This window comes from Aplidium turbinatum, chromosome 3, assembly GCF_918807975.1.
Source record: "Aplidium turbinatum chromosome 3, kaAplTurb1.1, whole genome shotgun sequence".
NCBI lineage: Eukaryota > Metazoa > Chordata > Ascidiacea > Aplousobranchia > Polyclinidae > Aplidium > Aplidium turbinatum.
The window spans coordinates 38,233,433-38,252,824 of NC_137474.1; the positions used below are offsets into that span (position 1 = coordinate 38,233,433).

At 35.5% G+C, this 19,392-nt stretch overlaps 2 protein-coding genes across 2 annotated transcripts in view; one reads left to right on the top strand and one right to left on the bottom strand.

Moving 5' to 3' along the window:
* The window catches only part of LOC145767011 (putative inactive peptidyl-prolyl cis-trans isomerase-like 6), a 162,908-nt gene that overhangs the window by 138,398 nt on the left and 5,118 nt on the right, over positions 1-19,392 (top strand). The gene's annotated exons all lie outside the window — the stretch shown is intronic.
* LOC145766178 (uncharacterized) lies at positions 17,051-19,072 on the bottom strand. Its single transcript, XM_082577835.1, has 3 exons — positions 18,934-19,072; positions 17,785-17,979; positions 17,051-17,313 (listed from the first exon to the last, which is right to left on the bottom strand). Exons 1-3 carry the CDS (start codon positions 19,037-19,039, stop codon positions 17,150-17,152), a joined length of 465 nt encoding a protein of 154 aa, XP_082433961.1. The 5' UTR covers positions 19,040-19,072; the 3' UTR covers positions 17,051-17,149.

The following is a 19,392-nucleotide window of genomic DNA, read 5'->3' on the forward strand; positions in this document are numbered from 1 at the left end:
TAATCACGGTTCACATCAGGCGAAAACTTTTTTCGCTGGGCTACAGCGTACGTGACCATTCAGTTCCTTCTACAATAACAATAATTTGAAATTCTCATTAATCATCTTTATCTCCATTCTACATGATATTGGCACACAACTTAAATTGCCATGTCACTATTTACAATTAATTTGTCATCAGAACAAGGGTTCTCCATAGCAAAACACTTCAAACTTTATTAAACCAGTAACCCTTTTAGCATAAATAGAACACGATTAGAAAACTCGCATTTCATTTATTGTGTTTAAATTCAATCGCACGCTTAGGAATAATAATAACTACTGCCTTATTTGTTAATATTGTTAGATTCTGTTTGCTGCATTGAGTACTTCTGTTTCCAACTGTTGCATCTTACTTCTGAAGTAAGTAATGCTGTGTGTTAGCACAGGCTCCCGTCCCGGAAAACATTTTTGAATACCTGAAAAAGATGAAATCATGTTTGCAAAGACGCACTAAAACTGCAGAGTTTTGCTTCTATTGGCGGTTCCTGAATCCAAACCCGAGTAAACATTGTTTGAATCAATAATCAAGACATTGAAACTAATCAACACTGAATGAGATTTTCTGCTAGACCACACAATATTCATGATTTTCAAACTGCGCATCACAATCATGTGCGTCATGAAGCATTTACGTGATGTAATAAATAGTATTTAGCGGTTATTTGCAATACAGGTGAAACTGAAAAGTTAACAATCAACTATTCTAAAAACGACCTCATAGGAACGTTTTCTCCGGTTTCAAAAACAAAGAGTTTCGTAGCGTACTATTTTTTGCCATAGAGTTCATTTCAATTTAAAAATTACCATTTCTTGGTGCTATTTAGTTTCAAGTTTTCGAACCACATAACCGAATTTTTTTAAATTTTATTTATTTATTGGGCAGATAGCCTACATTAAAAAACAATCTACAGATGAGAGACATGCTAATGCCCTTATCATTAAACTGTCTTAATCTTGTATGTTTCATATTGAAATTGCATGGCATTTTATTCGTTTGGTAAAAAAACTAAATAATTTCAGTAGTTTTTTACAAAATGTATGCCAGTGTGTTAAAATATTTTAGTCTTATTCAAGGCAAATGCAGAAAATTCTCGAATTCCTAGTTTGAATAGCTCGGAAACTATTTTGAACGGTTGCATTTTCAAATAATTTAGCATGGCTGCCTAGAGATGCAGCTTTTTTATCACATGTTTTATACCTTTCCGTATTTTACAGATTGAAATTTGTCAACTGTCTGACTGAAATTAAAAAAAAAAACACAACATTTTCTCATCTTTAACTGCGCGATAAAACGCTGTAGAGACAATGAAGTACAAAAATACAGTATAGCCTGCTTGTTAAAACTCCGATCAGACTGTTCGTTAGACTAAACAGTTGAACCAAAAAGACTGGTTTGTCTAAAAATCACAATTCTCTTATCCCTCTATTCTATCCCTGATGACACTAAATCACGTTGAGTCACTTGGAAGAGGCAATAAAGGCAAAGAAAATACGTTTTTTTGTTTTGTCAGGTAGATAGCAACACATCACAAAATCTACAAAAAGTGACCAATTTGCTGTAGTTTGTATCTAGATAGTTACAAGTATTTGAAGCAATAGATAATAAGTGTTTAATTAATCACAAAAATATTCAAATCATATTTGCAAATTGATAGCACTGACATAAGCACTTTTACTAAAGCATGACGACTCAAATAACCTCAATATTCAAGCCAAATATTCGTGTAACTTTGCAAAACAGCAATTAATATTCCTTATATGTCAAAAAAAAATTTTGGACTTTGAAAATGTCAAAATGAAATTGATTTTAAAATCTTTTTTGACGTGAATGTATCTTCTATTCAACGACAAAAGTGATTTAACAAAAAAACGGCTTTGACTATTCTGTGATTGTTGACCTGAACTGTTACTAAAGTTTGTCATGTTACGGCCGTAGTCAATACCTTAGCGTATCGCGGAGATCGACAAAATCTACATCAAGAATCCTTATACAGCTCATGGATATTTACTAAAATTTTGTTATACTGTGTTTTTATTTTTGTGATGTTTGACAAGTGATCGAATTGCCATTTTTCATCTATTGCAAAAAATACTAATGACCGTGAAAGTTTTGTTTATCTGCTTCATTGGACTTACAACGCTTTTTAATCAAATTTGAAGATTAGGTAGGCCAATTTATACAACAAATGTTAAGGAGAGTGTTTTAAATCAAAAAAGCTGAAATTTGTGGAGTGTGGTTGAGCTATGAAATCTATGATATTGCTATCTTTTTAAAAATGTCCAAAACTATAGATCAGAGGTGTCCAAAGTGGGGTCCGCAGGAATAGACTATACTATCTGTGGACTCTGTCTGGGCTCTAGAAGATACTGCACAATCTTAAAGCTTAGGCCGAATTTCAAGGAAAAAACGATTGAAAAGAGTATTGCTGCCCCCAAGACTCGTGAAATGTGGTAAGTGGCTAAAAATTTAGCTAATTTAGACACCTCTGTTATTATAGATGACCAACATCGTCCAGAATCAAATTACGCTTTGTCAAGTTATCGCCTTAGAGTTATACGACACTTGCTCGTACTCGCCTACAACTCCAGTTTCGGATTTTTTTATGCGTGACATTACAACATTAGATGGCAGCTTTAATAAAACATTTCAACATAATCTATGGTTTGAAGAACAACACCAGTTCATGAATGACAATGAATTTTATTGTTCGATAAAGAATGAAATCACACAACTTGAGAAACCACGACACTGCAGATCAATGTCTTCATAACTGTTTTTGATTTATTGTAAATATGATGAAAAGTTTTATTATCGCTTGCAAATTTATTGTCTTAAACACAAAAATCAGATTTTAAATGTTAAATTCTCATAAAAACAGCAAAGTGCAGATGCTACATGAATCGTATCTGTTGTAAAACGTCAGTTTCATAACGCAAACAAAACTTCTAAATTATTCTGGATTAATGTCAGCGTGGCTGTTATATCACTGTAGTCACGCCATTTGGATGATATGAGAATGATAAAAAATAAAATCTTTGAACACTTTTTCAGCTTGATATTTTGCAAGTTATGCAAAGCATCAGGATGAAAAAAGTGTTTCGATAAACAAGTGATTTTTTTTTGGGCAAACAAACAATATTCTGGTTCAAATCCATTCAACAACATCATCGTCCTTATCCCTTGTAGTTCAGAAGCCTTTTCAGAGCAAGGAATTTCACAACCTTTGCAACAGGGTTGCGTCTTCTGTAATTATTGTGGTGGCCGTACTGATATGGCCGTGGGTTGTAGTGGGGCTGCCGGTACGTTGGATAATTGTCTGGAATAGAAAAACATTGGGATTGTTTTCGTTTACAGTAAGTAAATGGCCCAACCGTGAGTTTTTTCTGCCAAGATATTCTTACAAAAAATTGCAACTTAATTAAGTTTTGTCCATGCATTGTTATTTCAAAATCGTAAAAGTTGTACACATGTTAAAAAACCTTGGATTGTTGTTTCAATAATGATGTTGACCTCTTTACAGTGCCTTGATTTAACGGCATATTTTCTATCAACAGGATCACTTGCCACAGTTGTGAAAGCGGAGGAATTTGATCATTCTTCTACAAATTTTTTCTTTTCATATAGCTTGCACACTATGCACAGTCATATATTAGACAAAAACCAGTTAATTTTGGTGATGAAAGAGTTACTAAAATGCATAAAGCTTTTTGGCTTTAGTTTATCAAACTGACCAAATGGAATTTTCATAACATTGGTTTGCGAAATCAAACTTTTTATCACACAAGGAAAATAAAGCGGCTTTATTTCAACCTCGTTTTAGAAGAGAAAACGTTTTGTTTGCAAATTTTCTAGCCTTTTCAATTTTTTTGTATTATTTTTCTAATTTATTTTGTTTATAAACCTTACACTTTTAAAAAAACAATACTGAAAACGTTATAACATAATTATACTTACATCTTCGTTTACAGTATTTTTTACCGTACTGATAGACCCAATAGTACGGTGCTTTGCAGACACACTTGTATTTGTAATATCCATAACTCTGACACACTGCATTATAGCCGCACTTTGGATAGCACGTTCCTGAAATTTAAAGTATTGTATGATGTTTTTGCCACCAAACTCAACCGGTTTGCTTAAAAGACCGTCTCAGCACTCCATCATGCATCTGACTAGAATGGCAGTGGCAGCGTTTTCATTGTTTGCTACCCTTAGGAAAGAAAAAATGCTCGTTTAGGTAATTAGTTCATAAATAAAAAAATTACCGTAATGTTTTTTACAACAATACATTGATTGCTGCGGTTTAAAACTATACAAGTTTTTGTTTATGGTTTTAGATTCATTGGCTGGATGGTAACGGTTTTTTGCGAGGGTAATTCCAGAAATGCAGAAAATAATCAAGAAAGAGTCATATAGACCCATAGATAATTTTAAAGACATAGTAGCAGTACCACTGTCAACTAAATAGCACCTGTAAATCAGCTAATTACATCGAATAATTTTAATCTTAAACACCAATGCTATGTTTAACCTGCTACTTTGAGTGGCTTTCTTTAGTTGCGGGTTATAAGTGTTTATTAAGTTATTTCGACAACGCAGGCCAGCTTTTTCTATACAAAAATAAGGTTAACTATTCCAAATATTTTTCACGAGCCCCAACGTAAAAGTTCAGCTTTTTAAGTTCGTAAAACAGAGTAGGCCTAAAGATCAGTGGCGTAGCTAGGGAATGTGCCGCCCGGGGCAGATTCAGATTTTGCCGCCCCTGCAAGAAAAAGCATGTGAAAATGAAATGCGTAGTTTTATCAGATTACAATCAAAATCAAAAATCGTAGTCTGAAAGTGCCGCCCCCAGACGTGCCGCCCGGGGCGGTCCGCTCCCCCGCTTCCCTAGCTACGCCACTGCTAAAGATTAAAACTATCTCAGATGCATTCATTTCTAACATATGTATGCAATCTCACTTCGATATCCACTTGGGAAATGTCCTCTTGGATAATGACTTCCGTAGCTTCTTCTGCTCATTTCTCCCAATGCAACACAGCAAGCAAGAACCAACGCAACAAGGAAGAGCTTTGATACTCCCATGATGAAGAAGAGTTGTCACTTATTGTCTCAACTGAAATTCAAACAAGTAAGGAATTCTCTTCTTGAAACTGTATATATATCGATCCAGAAAACCTAAGAAGGAACTTGACGAACGTATTTGAAGTGCCGTCTTTATGTTCTTTTAATATCTATTACATTTTTTGGACATGACTGAGGGTATTGCATCAGGCGTAGGAAATAAGGAAAGTGTGCCAAATAAAAAATTCTCTCATGTTATTCCATGAAATCACCATCAGATTGTAAATAAATCTGAATCACGTTACGATTTGGGAATATTCAAATTAACAGATCAATTATTAGGGGTCTTTTATTGCTTTTTGATGCTAATTTTGTTCGTTTTTGTTTGTGCCTGCTAAACAAGGAACTTTAGCATAAAAAAGTTTCGGTCTTTCCAAAATTGAGTAGAATCGTGTGTAAATTATTGGCCACTAATAAGTCACGTTCATACTGTAAGATTAATAATTAAATTTAATAACGAGATTTTTTAGATCAAGAAAAAAAGGGAAAAATGTCAACAACTTCCTCAAAACATACAGCTCCATACGAAGGTAATATATAAGCTGGTTTCAAATCAAACGTGAACTTCTGAACTTGGAAAACGCTCTGACTGAGATATATAAATCACTCAAACGGGTGGCTAATACTCCAGTAGCCCATGTATTGTAGGCTACAAATTTCATTATTGAAATGCATGATGTAGTCCATAAATATTTACGTTTGGTATAAAGCAACATGTCTTGAATAGTTGCTAATGTGTTTTCTTTCACTTTCTATTATATAGTACAGATGCAGGTGCAAGTAAAGTGCAACCTTTATCAATCCTTTCCTTGTAGCGTTGGTCAATCCAAGCCATGGTTTAAGACTTAACGTACTATTTTTCTTAGACATTCTCTAAGATTTAAAAGAAAAAAACTAGTCCTACAATAAAAAAGCGTCTGCTTCTTTCTATTTGCCAAAATGTTTTTGTTTTTAACCGAGCTTACTTATTGATATTTTGACTCTGTGTTACCACCCACTGTTGTTGAATTGACGAGCCTATACTTCGACATGACAACTCGCAATAAACGGTTTTGTTGGTGTCTAGTTAGAAATACCATCATTGTACTAAAATTGATACAGCTCGAACTGACTACACGAGTAAAGGAAAGTTGGCTCAGACAAATCAAAATTCATCAGCGAGTGATGCAAAAACTGCAACTCTATCAAGATTTTTGTAAGCTAGTTTGACCATTTTATCAAAATAGCCTACTGAAAAGAATCAAATGGTTCACCGAACATGATTTTTAATTCCAGCCAAAGTTACGCTTCATGTGAGTGCAGTTAGACAAAGAATAAATTTCCAGCAATATCCAACATATCCAACTAAAAGGTTTGAAAATTCAATAAAAATTGAGTTGAAAAATTGTCTCAACGATTTGTCAGAGGTTAACATTCCTTGGTTAACATGGTTAACATTCCTAAGTGGACTTACAACGTTTATTGGTATATTCAACTTGTTTGATAAGAAAAATCCATTTTTGTTTTTCATTTAAAGGAAGAAAATTACAAGAAAACGCTAAACTTAAACATCTTATCATAGAAATACTTTCTTCACTTCACATTTTACAGAAGCTGTGTGTGTTGAAAGTAACATCAAAAATTGAGAAAATCACGCAAGAATTGATTGATTGAATTTTTATCCTCGGACTGGGAAAGCTTCTTGCAGAGCTTAATCCTGGCAGTTTTGCATACTTGTAGAGGCTTTGAATCACTGACGCAGGCCCGTTCACCGAGATTGTCAGAGTGAAGTTTCCGATTGTTGAAGTCTTGTTGCCAGGGAACTATTCCATCCATTAGATGCCGCTAAATGGAGAGCAGTCCTTAAAGTGCCCCTGACAGGTTGGATCCAAGTATAGTAACTTTTTAAAGCATTTCCTAGCGCAAAATTATACTTAGCGAACTTTTTAATCTTAACCTCGTAGCTCAACTGGTTAGGGCGTAATTTATATCAAACGACTGTTCCGCAGCGCCACCACAGGCGAAACTCCATATTTCACTGCTCTGGGACGACTTTGGTGATATTACGTCATTCTAAGTGGGCGTCGTTAACGACAGATGAAACAAACGCTTCCTAAATGTAATTGGTGGATCACAGTTTGGTCGGAGTTGGTACAAGCGGTTGCTTTTTCAAAGATTTATTGCTTTTTGCAGTTTAATAAAACTGTACTGGATACGTTCCTACAAAACTTAAAATATACTTGAAGTGAAAAATGAAGACATTTACGAATCATCATTCATATTTAATTCATCATCACTATTCAAAAATAAATAAAAGTTCTCTCTCATAATGTGCCTTCAGTTGGCCATTGAAATCTGGTGTAACGGCCATCTGGATCTAGAAAATTGTTTCGGATTCACCAAACAATGCATGACGGCAGCACAATCCGATTGTTGCTTCCGAGAGCATCAAACTGCAAGCAGTGAGCTTTGCGCAATGCAAGTTGTCAGTGCCAGTGTTAACAAAATCTTAGTTATACAGTTACGTAGCTTACATAGCAGAGTCTACACATGCAAAAGCCTACTTTACCTATGCAAGGGTACGTTTTTCTAAACGTTGTTGTTTAGAAGTGCTGGAATCATCATCAGCAACTGGTTGCATCTTTACTTTTATAGATGGTATGGCAGAGTTTTTCATAATGTAAAGTTCGCTCAAGGCTTCAAGCCCATTTTTACTTAAGTGGTATTAACAAAATCATCTTCAGTGAAGTGAAGAGAACATAATACGACTAGTTTTGTATGGCCCATCCCACTTTCGAACACTTGAAGAAAACTTTGACCATTTTCTTCTCAGCACCTTGTTTTGTGGGAAAGCGTGAAAAGAAAGCACACGGTCTTTGTCACTGACACATAAACAGCAATTTGTAGGCATTGCCTCAACCATAAATTAAGGCTACTGTTTGTGAGATACTATTGTTACACTGCAAATGGCTATAGCCAGATTAGAACAAATAAAAAAGTATCAAAATTGTAGCCCTATGAAACTGCAATTTCAATTGAATTGAGATGCTGTTTGATAAAAATAAACTCAACCTATTTGATCGAAACCTGATAGTAATAATAAGTTCACTTTTTCATTTCGGTAATTCTTAATTTGCACATGCGTTAGACCAACAGAGCCCCACACATTCACGTTTTGCAGTAGCCGTACTATACTTTACCAAGTCACCACAGAGAAAGAATGTATCCTTCCCGCTTACGGTGACGTGACAGCGGTGTTGCCGTTTTTATTTTCGCAATTGAATGAGTGCCAGATTCGCCGATGTCAACGAAAGTTTGCAAGCGTGTAACTTAGTAGCCTGTTGATATTTTTTACGATTTGCTGGTCAGGGAAGTTTGTTAGTGTCATCTTTTTGGTATCTTAGGTAAATTTACCGAATTTATTTACCTGTCAGAGGCACTTTAACGTGCGTTGCTCAAGCGCATACTCCGAGAGTCGAACCAGCGCCGCTTAATCTTGAAGCTTCTTCGTTCCAGAAGTGACGCGCTAACCAATTGAGCTATCAGGGCGGACCTTTTCCAAAGCTTATTATCAAGTAGTTATTGTGAAGCTGTTTATAAAAGTATTACATCAGAATGTCGAAAATATGTCTTGTCAACTTTTCCGTCAAAAGCGGACATTGACAAAATATGTAAAGCGATCAAACATAATTATTATTATGTTGTCATTATTATCATATTTGAAATACATTGATATCATTATACGTAAAAAGATTTCGTATCATTTTTGATTAGGCCATGAAAGTTGTTCATCAAATTTTTGGAATGTGTTAAATTTGTACGCTAAAGCAGCGGTTCTTAACCTGTGGTCCGCGGGCATTTGCCTGGTTGTCCTCGAACAAAGTCTGAAATCGTTGTTTTTTAACCGTTTGCATAAAAGTTGTTAAGTTTATCAAGGCTCATCCACTACATTGTCGTCTCTTTGCTTCATTATGCTCAAATAAGGATCTTGATCATGAACTACTCATGCATACTCAAGTTCGCTGGTTATCAAGGGGAAAAGTGTTTAACCGACTGTTTGAGTTATGTGATGCTGTGAGAGAGTTTCTTGGATAAAAAATCCAAACTTGTTGTTCATTTCAACGATAGCTTTTGGGTTGTTGTTCTGGCTTATTTGGCTGACATTTTTGAACAACTGAATAAACTTAATTGATCGCTGCAAGCAAAGCAGACAAGTTTAATTACCCTCAGTGATAAAGTGTCTGATTTTACAATAAAACTTTATCTTTGGAAGACAAGATTATTGCAGAACAACTTTGACATGTTTGATCAATTGTACGAATTCACTAAGAAACCAGAAAATGCTGAAATCAATAAACAACTGTTGATGAATTTATTTGTGACCATGCTAAGTCACTGCAGGATTAATTTAACTTTCATTTTGGTGATTTGAACGTTCAGAGTTTTTCATGGGTTTCTAATCCGTAAACTGACCAGTGACACTACTTTGAATATGTTGCATCCATCTGAAAGTGAGCTTGATACAATTTTAGATACAAGCTTCACACGAGTATTCACAACTGTCTCAGAAAGCTTTGAAAATAATTTTACTTTTTGCGACATCTTATCTTTGTGAATGTGGATTTTCTGCACTGGTTACAATAAAAACAAAGTATTGTTCTTGACTTGAAGTCGAAGATGAACTCCGATTGAGTCTTTCCAGTATTACACCTCGTTTGGATATGCTATGCTCAAATGTGGAAGCTAAAGACTCTCACTAAATGTAGAATTCTTTCTAATACTAACTACTGTTTATGACTTAGCAAGCAATAAGTGACATTTGTTCGTTACAAGGAGAGGAGGAAGGGGAGTAGTGGTCCGTGACTGAGACACAATTTTTTTAAGTGGTCCTTGAGTCTCAAAAGGTTGAGAACCTCTGGCTTAGCTTATATATATTTTTCACTTGGAAAAAAGTTGGTTGCTTATATAGTCTAAGACTGATTTTTTCAATAAGAAGTTTTTTAAAGTTTGACTACAGTACAGTCGGTATAGTAGTCACCGTGTTAAAACTGCATTATCTTGAAACGATTCTTTACGTCTTATTGCAGTATTATAGGCCCACTGAAACCTTATGTTGCAGTGGTAATACAAAGTATCATTTATTGAATTAAATTTCTCTGCTAATCGCGAAGACTTAGTCTCGAAACGTTAAAAATGTTCTTATAATAGCCTAATAATCATATTTTTTTAAAAAGAATTTGAGCAGCATTTGTATATAAGTTTCTTTTTATGGAAAAAAAAAAACTTCCAGAAGATATAGCTTAAGAGTTTTATAACGCCGAAAAAATGATTCGCAACGTTGCTCTTTTTAAATTTTTTATTTCAAACGATTGAACTGAGCAGTATTTGTTGATTTCGATTTGTGGTAATTGTACTGCAGTATCGTTTGAAATGTAAGGGGTTTAGTTAAAGTGTTTCATACTGTAGCGGCTCAGTTTGGTCTTAACTACAAAAAGGTAAAAGAATGAAGTAGGCTACTTTTTTTTTCACTTACACTTTTAAAATGTAGATCCACACAACCAGCAAAAATTTTGCAGTGTTTGCTACTGTCGCATCACATTTGAGTCTTCAAGTGCTCTAAAGCATTTTTTTAGTTGATTTTCTCCAAAGTTAAAAATATGCTTCATCAACATGAAATTGACCGGTTTTACAGCACGCTGACCTGTTTTGCCCTGAACTACCTTGCAAAATCGCCAAAGAGCTTACGAACAGTGATTAATATTTTTATATTTCAGCAGCTATACCTTGGTATGGTCCAAAGGATGACAGCAATTGTCAAGATATTTTTTCAGCACTTTTAAAATCTTATTTTTTAAAGTTTTGTGTAGCTTACTTAGCTGAAGTGCTTTTATATTAAAAGCTTGTAAGACAATAATAAACGCAATATATCACTTTGTAAATGACGATGAATATTTTATTGTCCGTTTATATCATCATAATGCAAAAATACGATTATATCACTTGTCAAGTCATTCCTGCAGAAAGCCGCTTTTGTAAAGAGGGACATTGAAAACGCAAGTTGGATTTGCGTCATGTTATCCCGGCGGTTTATTGAAAAATGAAATGAGAGTTTTGCGCTTATACAATTCGATTAATGCACAAAATCTTTCGATAATATGTGACAGCGTGTAGAAACGCAAAATGCAAAAGTGACTGAAGCTCGAAAATCGTTGGAGGATATCATGAAAATCGGCAGTAATTTTGCACAAAAGTTTATATATTTGAAAACATGAATGATGTAAAGGTGACACAAATAGTTTTCAATATTTGTTTGAATTGATGTTCTGTAAACCATTTAAACTTTAAGCAACAAAAAAGAAAGTGTTATAAAACACAGATGAGTGACTTTTTCGTAAGCGACAATTGGTTTCAACCTCATTCAATAATGTTGTAGCCATTATCCTTGTTGTCGTCTTCTCTCCAAAACCCTCTTAATTGCCAGAGCCTTCAAGACTTTTAGCGCAACATTTTGCCTTCCATGATGACCGTATGGGTATGGATTGTGATAGGGAGGTCTGTATACAGGGTAGGAGCCTGAAATAACAAAACAAAGTCACCGCTTTTTGCGCTAATTTTGCTATTGTTGCCAACACAGAAATTAGTTGAATCAGTTTAGGATGGCAATTTCATTTCAATATTATGCTATATTTTCTGACCAAAAATGCAAAGTTGCAACAGTTAAACTTCAAAGCACATCTGAAATCCGCATTTCTCATAATCGACTGATGTGTTGTTAACTGGTTATGTATAAAAAAAAAAGATTTATATCAAGCATGCAGGTAAAAAAACAAATACGCTCAAACCTCATTACTGTATATTGATAACTGATAAAAAACTTTGTGTGAAAAGTTATCCCAAAGTTTTACTAATTTGAATGTAGGCTAACACATTAGGACACAAGTTAAAATTAGCTTTTGCTTTTGTCATGCATGCAAAAACTTGTAAGCTGCTGTCCCGTCCGGCAGTTCATATAATACGTTTGAATAAACTTCATTAACCTTTGTTACACAAACTTCAATACGTAAACCGTTGACTGTTGTTCTACTAAGAAATGTTGCGTTTATTTTGCTTTCTTGTCACTGTAGTCATCAGTGCTGCCATATGCACAACTTACTTCTACGTTTGCAGTATTGCCGGCCGCGTCTGTACGACGTGTAGTAATGGTTTTTGCAGACACACTTGTAACTGTATCCAGATCTTTTGCAAACTTGGTTTCTACGGCATCTTGGATAGCAATTACCTACAGATTTAAAAAAATGTTTGTAATGCTTTATTTGACTTGTTGTCGTATCCAGGCTTACGCCGATGAACGGAAAGGCAAGAAAGCAAAACCTCGTCTTCACTTTCAGGAATGCTTTTAAGTGTCAAAAAACAGCCACTTGCTCATAACGATTTAGAACCAGCCCTCTCGAGTGTTGCACCAAGGCTATGCAGTATTTGACAATGTGAAAGTGTTATTTTTTTAAAGATATTACTTGCTCCAAAGCATCGTTGGATTAGTTTACAAACATCATGTTACCTCGTCTTCCATGTCCTCCATGACGTGGTCTCCTCATCTCTCCAAGACCAACGAGACATACCAGAACCAAGATCAGAAGACAGAGCTTTGATACACCCATGATGAAGCAAGAGTTTGCTAGTTTCGTCTGACTGCAACTTCAAACGAATAACAAATGGCTTTCTATGCGGTGTATATATAGGCCTGCCAATCAACAACTTCAAGATATTCCGAAGCGATTGCGTGTAACGTTTGTATATATTGGTGACATAGTAAGCTACAGTATATAGCTCTTTAATAGGCGTAGGAAATTAAAGATATGTGCCAACTGAAGAAGGGATCAATCTTCCTGAATAAAACGTGATAGGACAAGAAATCTGCCTAGTTGGAGTATTTGGAAATGGTTGTTGGTTATTTAATCAATGCATTTGGCTGATAACCTTTTTATTATTTTGTTAGCTCGTGATCGTGGTGTGCAAAAAACGAAGCATTTTTGTGTGAACAACTTTCCATTAATGAGTGAAAATCGTATTGGGTTGTTAGCCTACTGTGAATCATGGTCACGAATGTGTACACACAATAACAAAAACACATTAAAAGCGAGGATTTCAAATCTTGATAAAAGAAACTGCAGTAAAAAAGCGTTCTAATCTTTTTTCCAAATTTGGTATTTTAACTGGAAAAACAATGCTATTTTTTGCCAACCACTCAAAATTATAAATAAGCGAAAATTTGGACGCTGCTAAATTGTACAAGAACTATTTATTTGATATAGGCGCTAGATTTTAACGTTTTTCCTAATTTTGTAGCTCTTTTGTATGCCATTTTTAACTGTGGATCTATTTTTTGCAATTTGAAAAGCGAAATAATTTTAAATAATTTTCTATCTGGACAATCCTCCCGCACACAAATCCGTTGCAACTCGTTGAAAATCTGCCCTATTCACAAGAATTGGCTCTCACAGATTACTATTTATTCCCAAAATGAAAAAAGCTTTCAACAGTCGATATTTCGCTACGTGTGGCAGCCCTGGCATTCCATACCACTTCTCTCCAGACTCAGTATAGGCCTACATCATATCTCAACGCGCATGGTGGCTGCTGCTCAAGCATAATAAGATCATTAATGCCATAGAGGAGTCTTTGAAAGATAAAGACTGACGTTTCTGTCAAGAGCAGATCCGTAAGCTCTGACTTTTCGAAAAAACATATAACTTAAACTTGTAAGGAAACTTTGCAGGCAAATAAATGTATCAATTTGACATGAAGTTTTTTTGTGTTTTAGGTGATGATATTTTCAATCTCCCTAACTCTTAAATGTAATTGCAAATAAAATCTTCTGCAATTTGATTTCATAACTTTAACTGTTTTCAGTCCAACTCACAAAATTAGTTTTGTATCTGCGTTTTTTTAAACAAAAGTGTTCAAATTAAAAACTTTTCAGGTTATTTTTCATTCTGATTAAGAAAAGATTATTGTATGCATTATTATGTTTGACCTTAACACTGTTGTAGGCAACGAATGAATAAATTAACAGAGCTGCCCAGTTTATGTTTCAGAAACATAAACATGAATTACCAATCTCCTGCGAAGCAAACTCAAATTGCAAAACATGAAAATCAAACTCGTAATTTTGATCACTTTCCAATAGAGGTCGCCTCTACGTTGTTTTTACGATTTAGATGGTTGGTTGGTTTTGAATCTTTATCCTCGGACTGACAAAGTCTTGATAGGTTATTCTTGGTAGTTTCGCATACTTGTAGAGGTTCTTGACGCAGGGCCGGTTACCGAGATTGGTAGAGCGATTTTTTTGATAGTAGTTAAAACGTTGTTGCCGTGGAATTAGCCTATAGGTTATTTCTGGTTGTTTCTCATACTTGTTGAGGCTTTTGACGCAGGTCGGTTAGTGACGGTTACCGAGATTGACAGAGTGACGTTTCCGATTGTTGAAGTGTTGTTGCCAGGAAATTATTTCATTCACTAGGTTCCGCTGAATGGAGAGCAATCCTAAATGCGTTGCTCAAGTGTACACCCCGAGAGTCGAACCAGCGCCGCGTGATCTTAAGCAGGCGCGTAACCATTGAGCTAACCGGGCGGATTTGCCTGTTGGCAGTAGATTTGCTTGTTGGCAGCAATACGTCATTAGATGGCTTCTTAGCCTTAATAACTGCCAACAAACGCCGCTTGGAGATGCTGAGAACTGAAAACTCCAAAACACACAATCGTGGACTTTTTCGTAGCCTATGCAAAGTGCCTGATCTTTATGGATGACATCACTAAACAACGGCTAATCAACAAGTGCCCTGATCTTTAATGCAACAATACGATATAAAAAAAGTGTTACAAATTAATTAGCTTAAATTTTCTCAATAGCAATTAATTAGTTAAATGCGTATTGATGAAAAACTGGTGATTAGCAGAAATGAATTGACAACTCTGATTTTGTTTGTGCTGTATTGGGTAGGAATGCAAGCAGAGGTGTACCGACTCAAATTGTTTTGTTTTTTTTGGACTCCTGCTCTATTCCGAGTCTGAAGTCTGGAACCCCAAACTCAACTTCGACCCCGAACGCAACCCATAAACTGCAACCCAGGTTTTTACACTAAAGCACCTATAGCCTACCGCCCTACCTTCCCTATCCTCAGTCATGAAAAGAAAAGCATATTATTAAATAAAAAAGTTACTGCCTGGAAAAGATAGCCATAGAAGTAGGCTACACAAAATAACAATTGCTCCAAGTAGTCTAGAGCGTTAATATTTGTATCTTTGTCAAAAGTATCAACTGGCTAAAAATTGGACTCTGTGGCTCCAATCCGGCTCCTTTTTTACAAGATTTTCAGACTTCCATGCTTCAGTCCGACTTCGACCAAAACTCGAGACTCTGGCTAAATCCTCTTAAGCTCCCACTCTTTTACACTTATGATTGGAACATCATCATCCTCTTCTTCCGTTTTTGACTGTCTAAGGCGTTTTAAAAAAATCCCAGACTCCCAACAAATATATATTGCAAACAGCATAGCCTACCTGTGTTGTCTCTCAAAAATTTCATATTCAGAATTTTTGAGTAAATTATTCATTTCTGAGACTGAACTGTTTGAAATCAACAGCACGCTTAAGTTGAGTTCTGAACCTTGTGTATCAGTTAATAGTTAAGACTCAAAATCCGCAAAAAATCTTTTTATTTTTTAAAGATTTCTAGGCTACATACAGTGGCGTACGCAGGGGGGGGGGGGGGGGCAATGGGCCATGCCCTTTAAAAAAAAAATTTTCAGTAATTTAACTAAGTAGATTACGGCATTTTCATATGTTTCACTGTCAAACGAATTAGCAATGTTGCTATGGACTAAACTAATACTAAATCCATAACCCAATCCACCTACCCCATCCTAGGTAGCCTACGCCAATATAAAGATTTGTGACCCTAAATTAAAAAGAAAAATAAATAAAATAAGCTATTAATCTAATGTGAAGTTCCAAGAGTAAGCTAAGCTTGGAGAGAAACCGGAGTTCAAAGCAACACTTTTTGAGAATTCTAATCACAGTTTGCAATTGCCCATTGCATGATTTTAATTACTTTCACTTGCTCTTACTGAACATGTTTTTAGCATTGTTGTGACTGGCGCGCTGTTCACATATCTATATTGTAGCGATCTACAAATTCTATTCAATCTGTTATTAAATGCAGTGACATAACGCAAAAAGGGTGATAGTTTATACTTCGCCAACAGTTAGGTTTCCGTAATCTTGTCCAGACCATAAAATAGCATTAGGTTACTTTGATCAAACAATTTTCAAAATATTTTGAATGTCTTATCCGTCCATAACAAAATCCTGCGTACGCCACTGAACGTACCCTCAATAATACCCTCTAATTGAATTTTTTTTTAAATATTTTCTTGTAATATTCCAATAGAATTTTTCATTGAAAAATTTTCTTTCGAGACGCATAATTTATGTTCGACAAAAATCCTCTTCGAAACAGCTGAACTTAATTAAAATCCAGCAGAGCACCAGACAATGGGTTTTGAATTTTTCTCGTGTTGTTTTTAGTACCGGTATATTAAACTATAGTTTTCCTGTTTTACCAACACTGTCCCATGCTGCACCCATTGAAGAGTGAGATATTAGTCCCCACCATGGCTTCCAAGTTGATTTTCACTGCCAAACTCTTCTGAAGATTATTTTGCTATTAGCCTATTTACTTGTGTGGAGGCTTGCGTAGATTGATGATTCCTGTCAGGCGCGGCCAACTCAGGCTTACCCATATTGGAACGACTGCGGATGAGATGCTAGACTCAAAACGATCCAAACCCGACGATATGAATACAACAACTCACAGAAAACAAACTCAGTTACGCAAGAGGCAAAAAATTTTTTGGTTCATCAATGTACACAATGAAGTTTCAATTTATTTTGGTTACGGATTATATAAAATGGTGATGATGTGTTAAATTCCATTGACAACATTTTTACGTTGTTGTAGTAAGCAGGGGAAGAATTGTGGGTAGGTTACCTAGTGGGAAGATATTTGGGTATAATCTGTTAAGAATTTGGTACTGTGCAAGTTGGGCAATTACGTTAGGGCGACGACGCCTGTGGCTGTATCCCAAGTAGTTGTAAGGACGATAGATATCTGCAAAAGCAAAATAAACGCTAGTTAATCAAGTGACATAAAAATGTCTAGACCCGAGCCAATTGTACAAGAAGGTAAAGCTGTTATTGTGAATCACCAACTTGCTGTAGCACGTGAACAATAATCTTCAAAATTAGTAGTATTCACACTGGTAACTTTAGTGGCTGGTAATTTTAATTACACTGGTAACTTTTTCATACGCAATAGTCGCTTAGAGCTTCGATAGAGAGTTTGTCTTGTTGAACCATAGGCATGCGAAGCCGAGCAACGTGATCAAGTTTAACATATTTAAGTTTATTACATTTACAGTAGGCTACATTTACAGAAACACAATTTGTTGCGTAGTTTTGTGTTTCTGTAAATGTAATAAACTTGAATATGTTAAACTTGATCACGTTGCTCGGCTTCGTATGCCTATGGTTCAATAGTCGCTTAGGTTACCATAAAATTGAATTTTGAAATGTTTCTTACTTTGACATTTGTACAAAGGTGCTTGTTGATTTTGATATCCGTTTCCGTGTCTTCTGGGATAAGGTCTATTTTGATATCCGTTTCCGTGTCTTCTGGAATAAGGTCTGTTTTGATATCTGTTACCCGATCCTCTGCTGTGGGGCCTCACACATCGGTATCCTTTTGGGCATTTGCTGTTTCGACATGGACTATCAGCTGCATGGAACACATCATCATTTAATACGATCTAGATTAGCTTAGTAGTTACGTTAGAAACATTGGCTTTTAACTAAATCTTTGCCAAGACATCCACTTTGTCTGGCCCAGATCTGGTAAGGATCTGGTCAGATCCGTACCCGATCTGGTAAAGATCTGGACCAGATAAAGTGGCTGTCCGGGTGTCTATTTTAGCAACCAATGCCAAATAACAGGTTTTAACTTGTGTGATAACGGACCTATTCGACCATTGGGCCCATTTTTCATGGAAGTGTGTTAGTATGTTAGGTTGGTGGCTCCTGGCCAGGTTGAGATTATATGGAACTGTTCGGTCTAAAGCAGTGTAACAACATAGGCTACAGTTTGTATCAGTTACAGATGCCCTTCCAAGGATTGCGATGCATTAACCTACCAATAAAAACGCCAATGTCGATAATTAATCAAAAGTTGTATTAATTTTGTTTATGTTACAGTTTGAAACCACGCGGAAGCGCTTGTTTTGCATGCGTTAAGCACTGTGGTGTTTTTTTTTTGTTTTTGTAAAGATATAGCTCAAATGAACCACATCCCTTGACATGCTTAGCGACACTTTGAAGAGAAATCGACGCGTTGCGTGTCTTTTCTTTGGTTAACATACTGTTCTACAGTATAAAAAGCAATTGTCTTGATGTGTCAACATGAGTGCGTTTTTTTTTTATTGTAACAGACCAATGTAATATGTCACATGAGATTATACTGTGTTTTAAAAAGAAGAAAAATGTCCAACAATTTGCTCAAATCAATAATATTTTCTATAATACTATTTTCGTTAGTGTAAGAAAGGCTTGGACTACGTAGATATTTGATAACTACTTCAAATACCCAACAATAAATTTGATCCTATAATGGAAAATTTATTGCACATATTAACTGCAATAAACATGAAAGTGCTAATAAAAACAAACAATTCTATACCTGCGTATCGAGGCCTCTTTGGGTCCCGTCTACCAACTTGACTCTGAGAAAGGCCCACAGCACATACAACCACCAACGCAACCAAACAAAGCTTTAGTGTAGTCATTGCTTAAATGATGTCTATTACCTTGAAGATATTTAGACTGAATGATGATACGTTTTTTTCGACCTGTTATATAAGCCTCAATTCTTTAATTAATTATATAAAGGATAGTGTTTAATTACAAAGAATTTTTGCTCGTTTCGCGATAAATGTGTCGCTTCAAGAAAGTGAGGTATAATTTCTTCATGTCACATCGAAATAACAGTAACAGATCACGACCTAGCAGTGGTAATGTTATTTGCTTAACTCATTGCTTGACTCATTATCTGGTAAGTTATAATCAGAACTTTTATCTTGGATAGAAAGATGAGCGTACTCAGCCATTCCTCGATCCGATTTGGACTATGCAGCGTTTT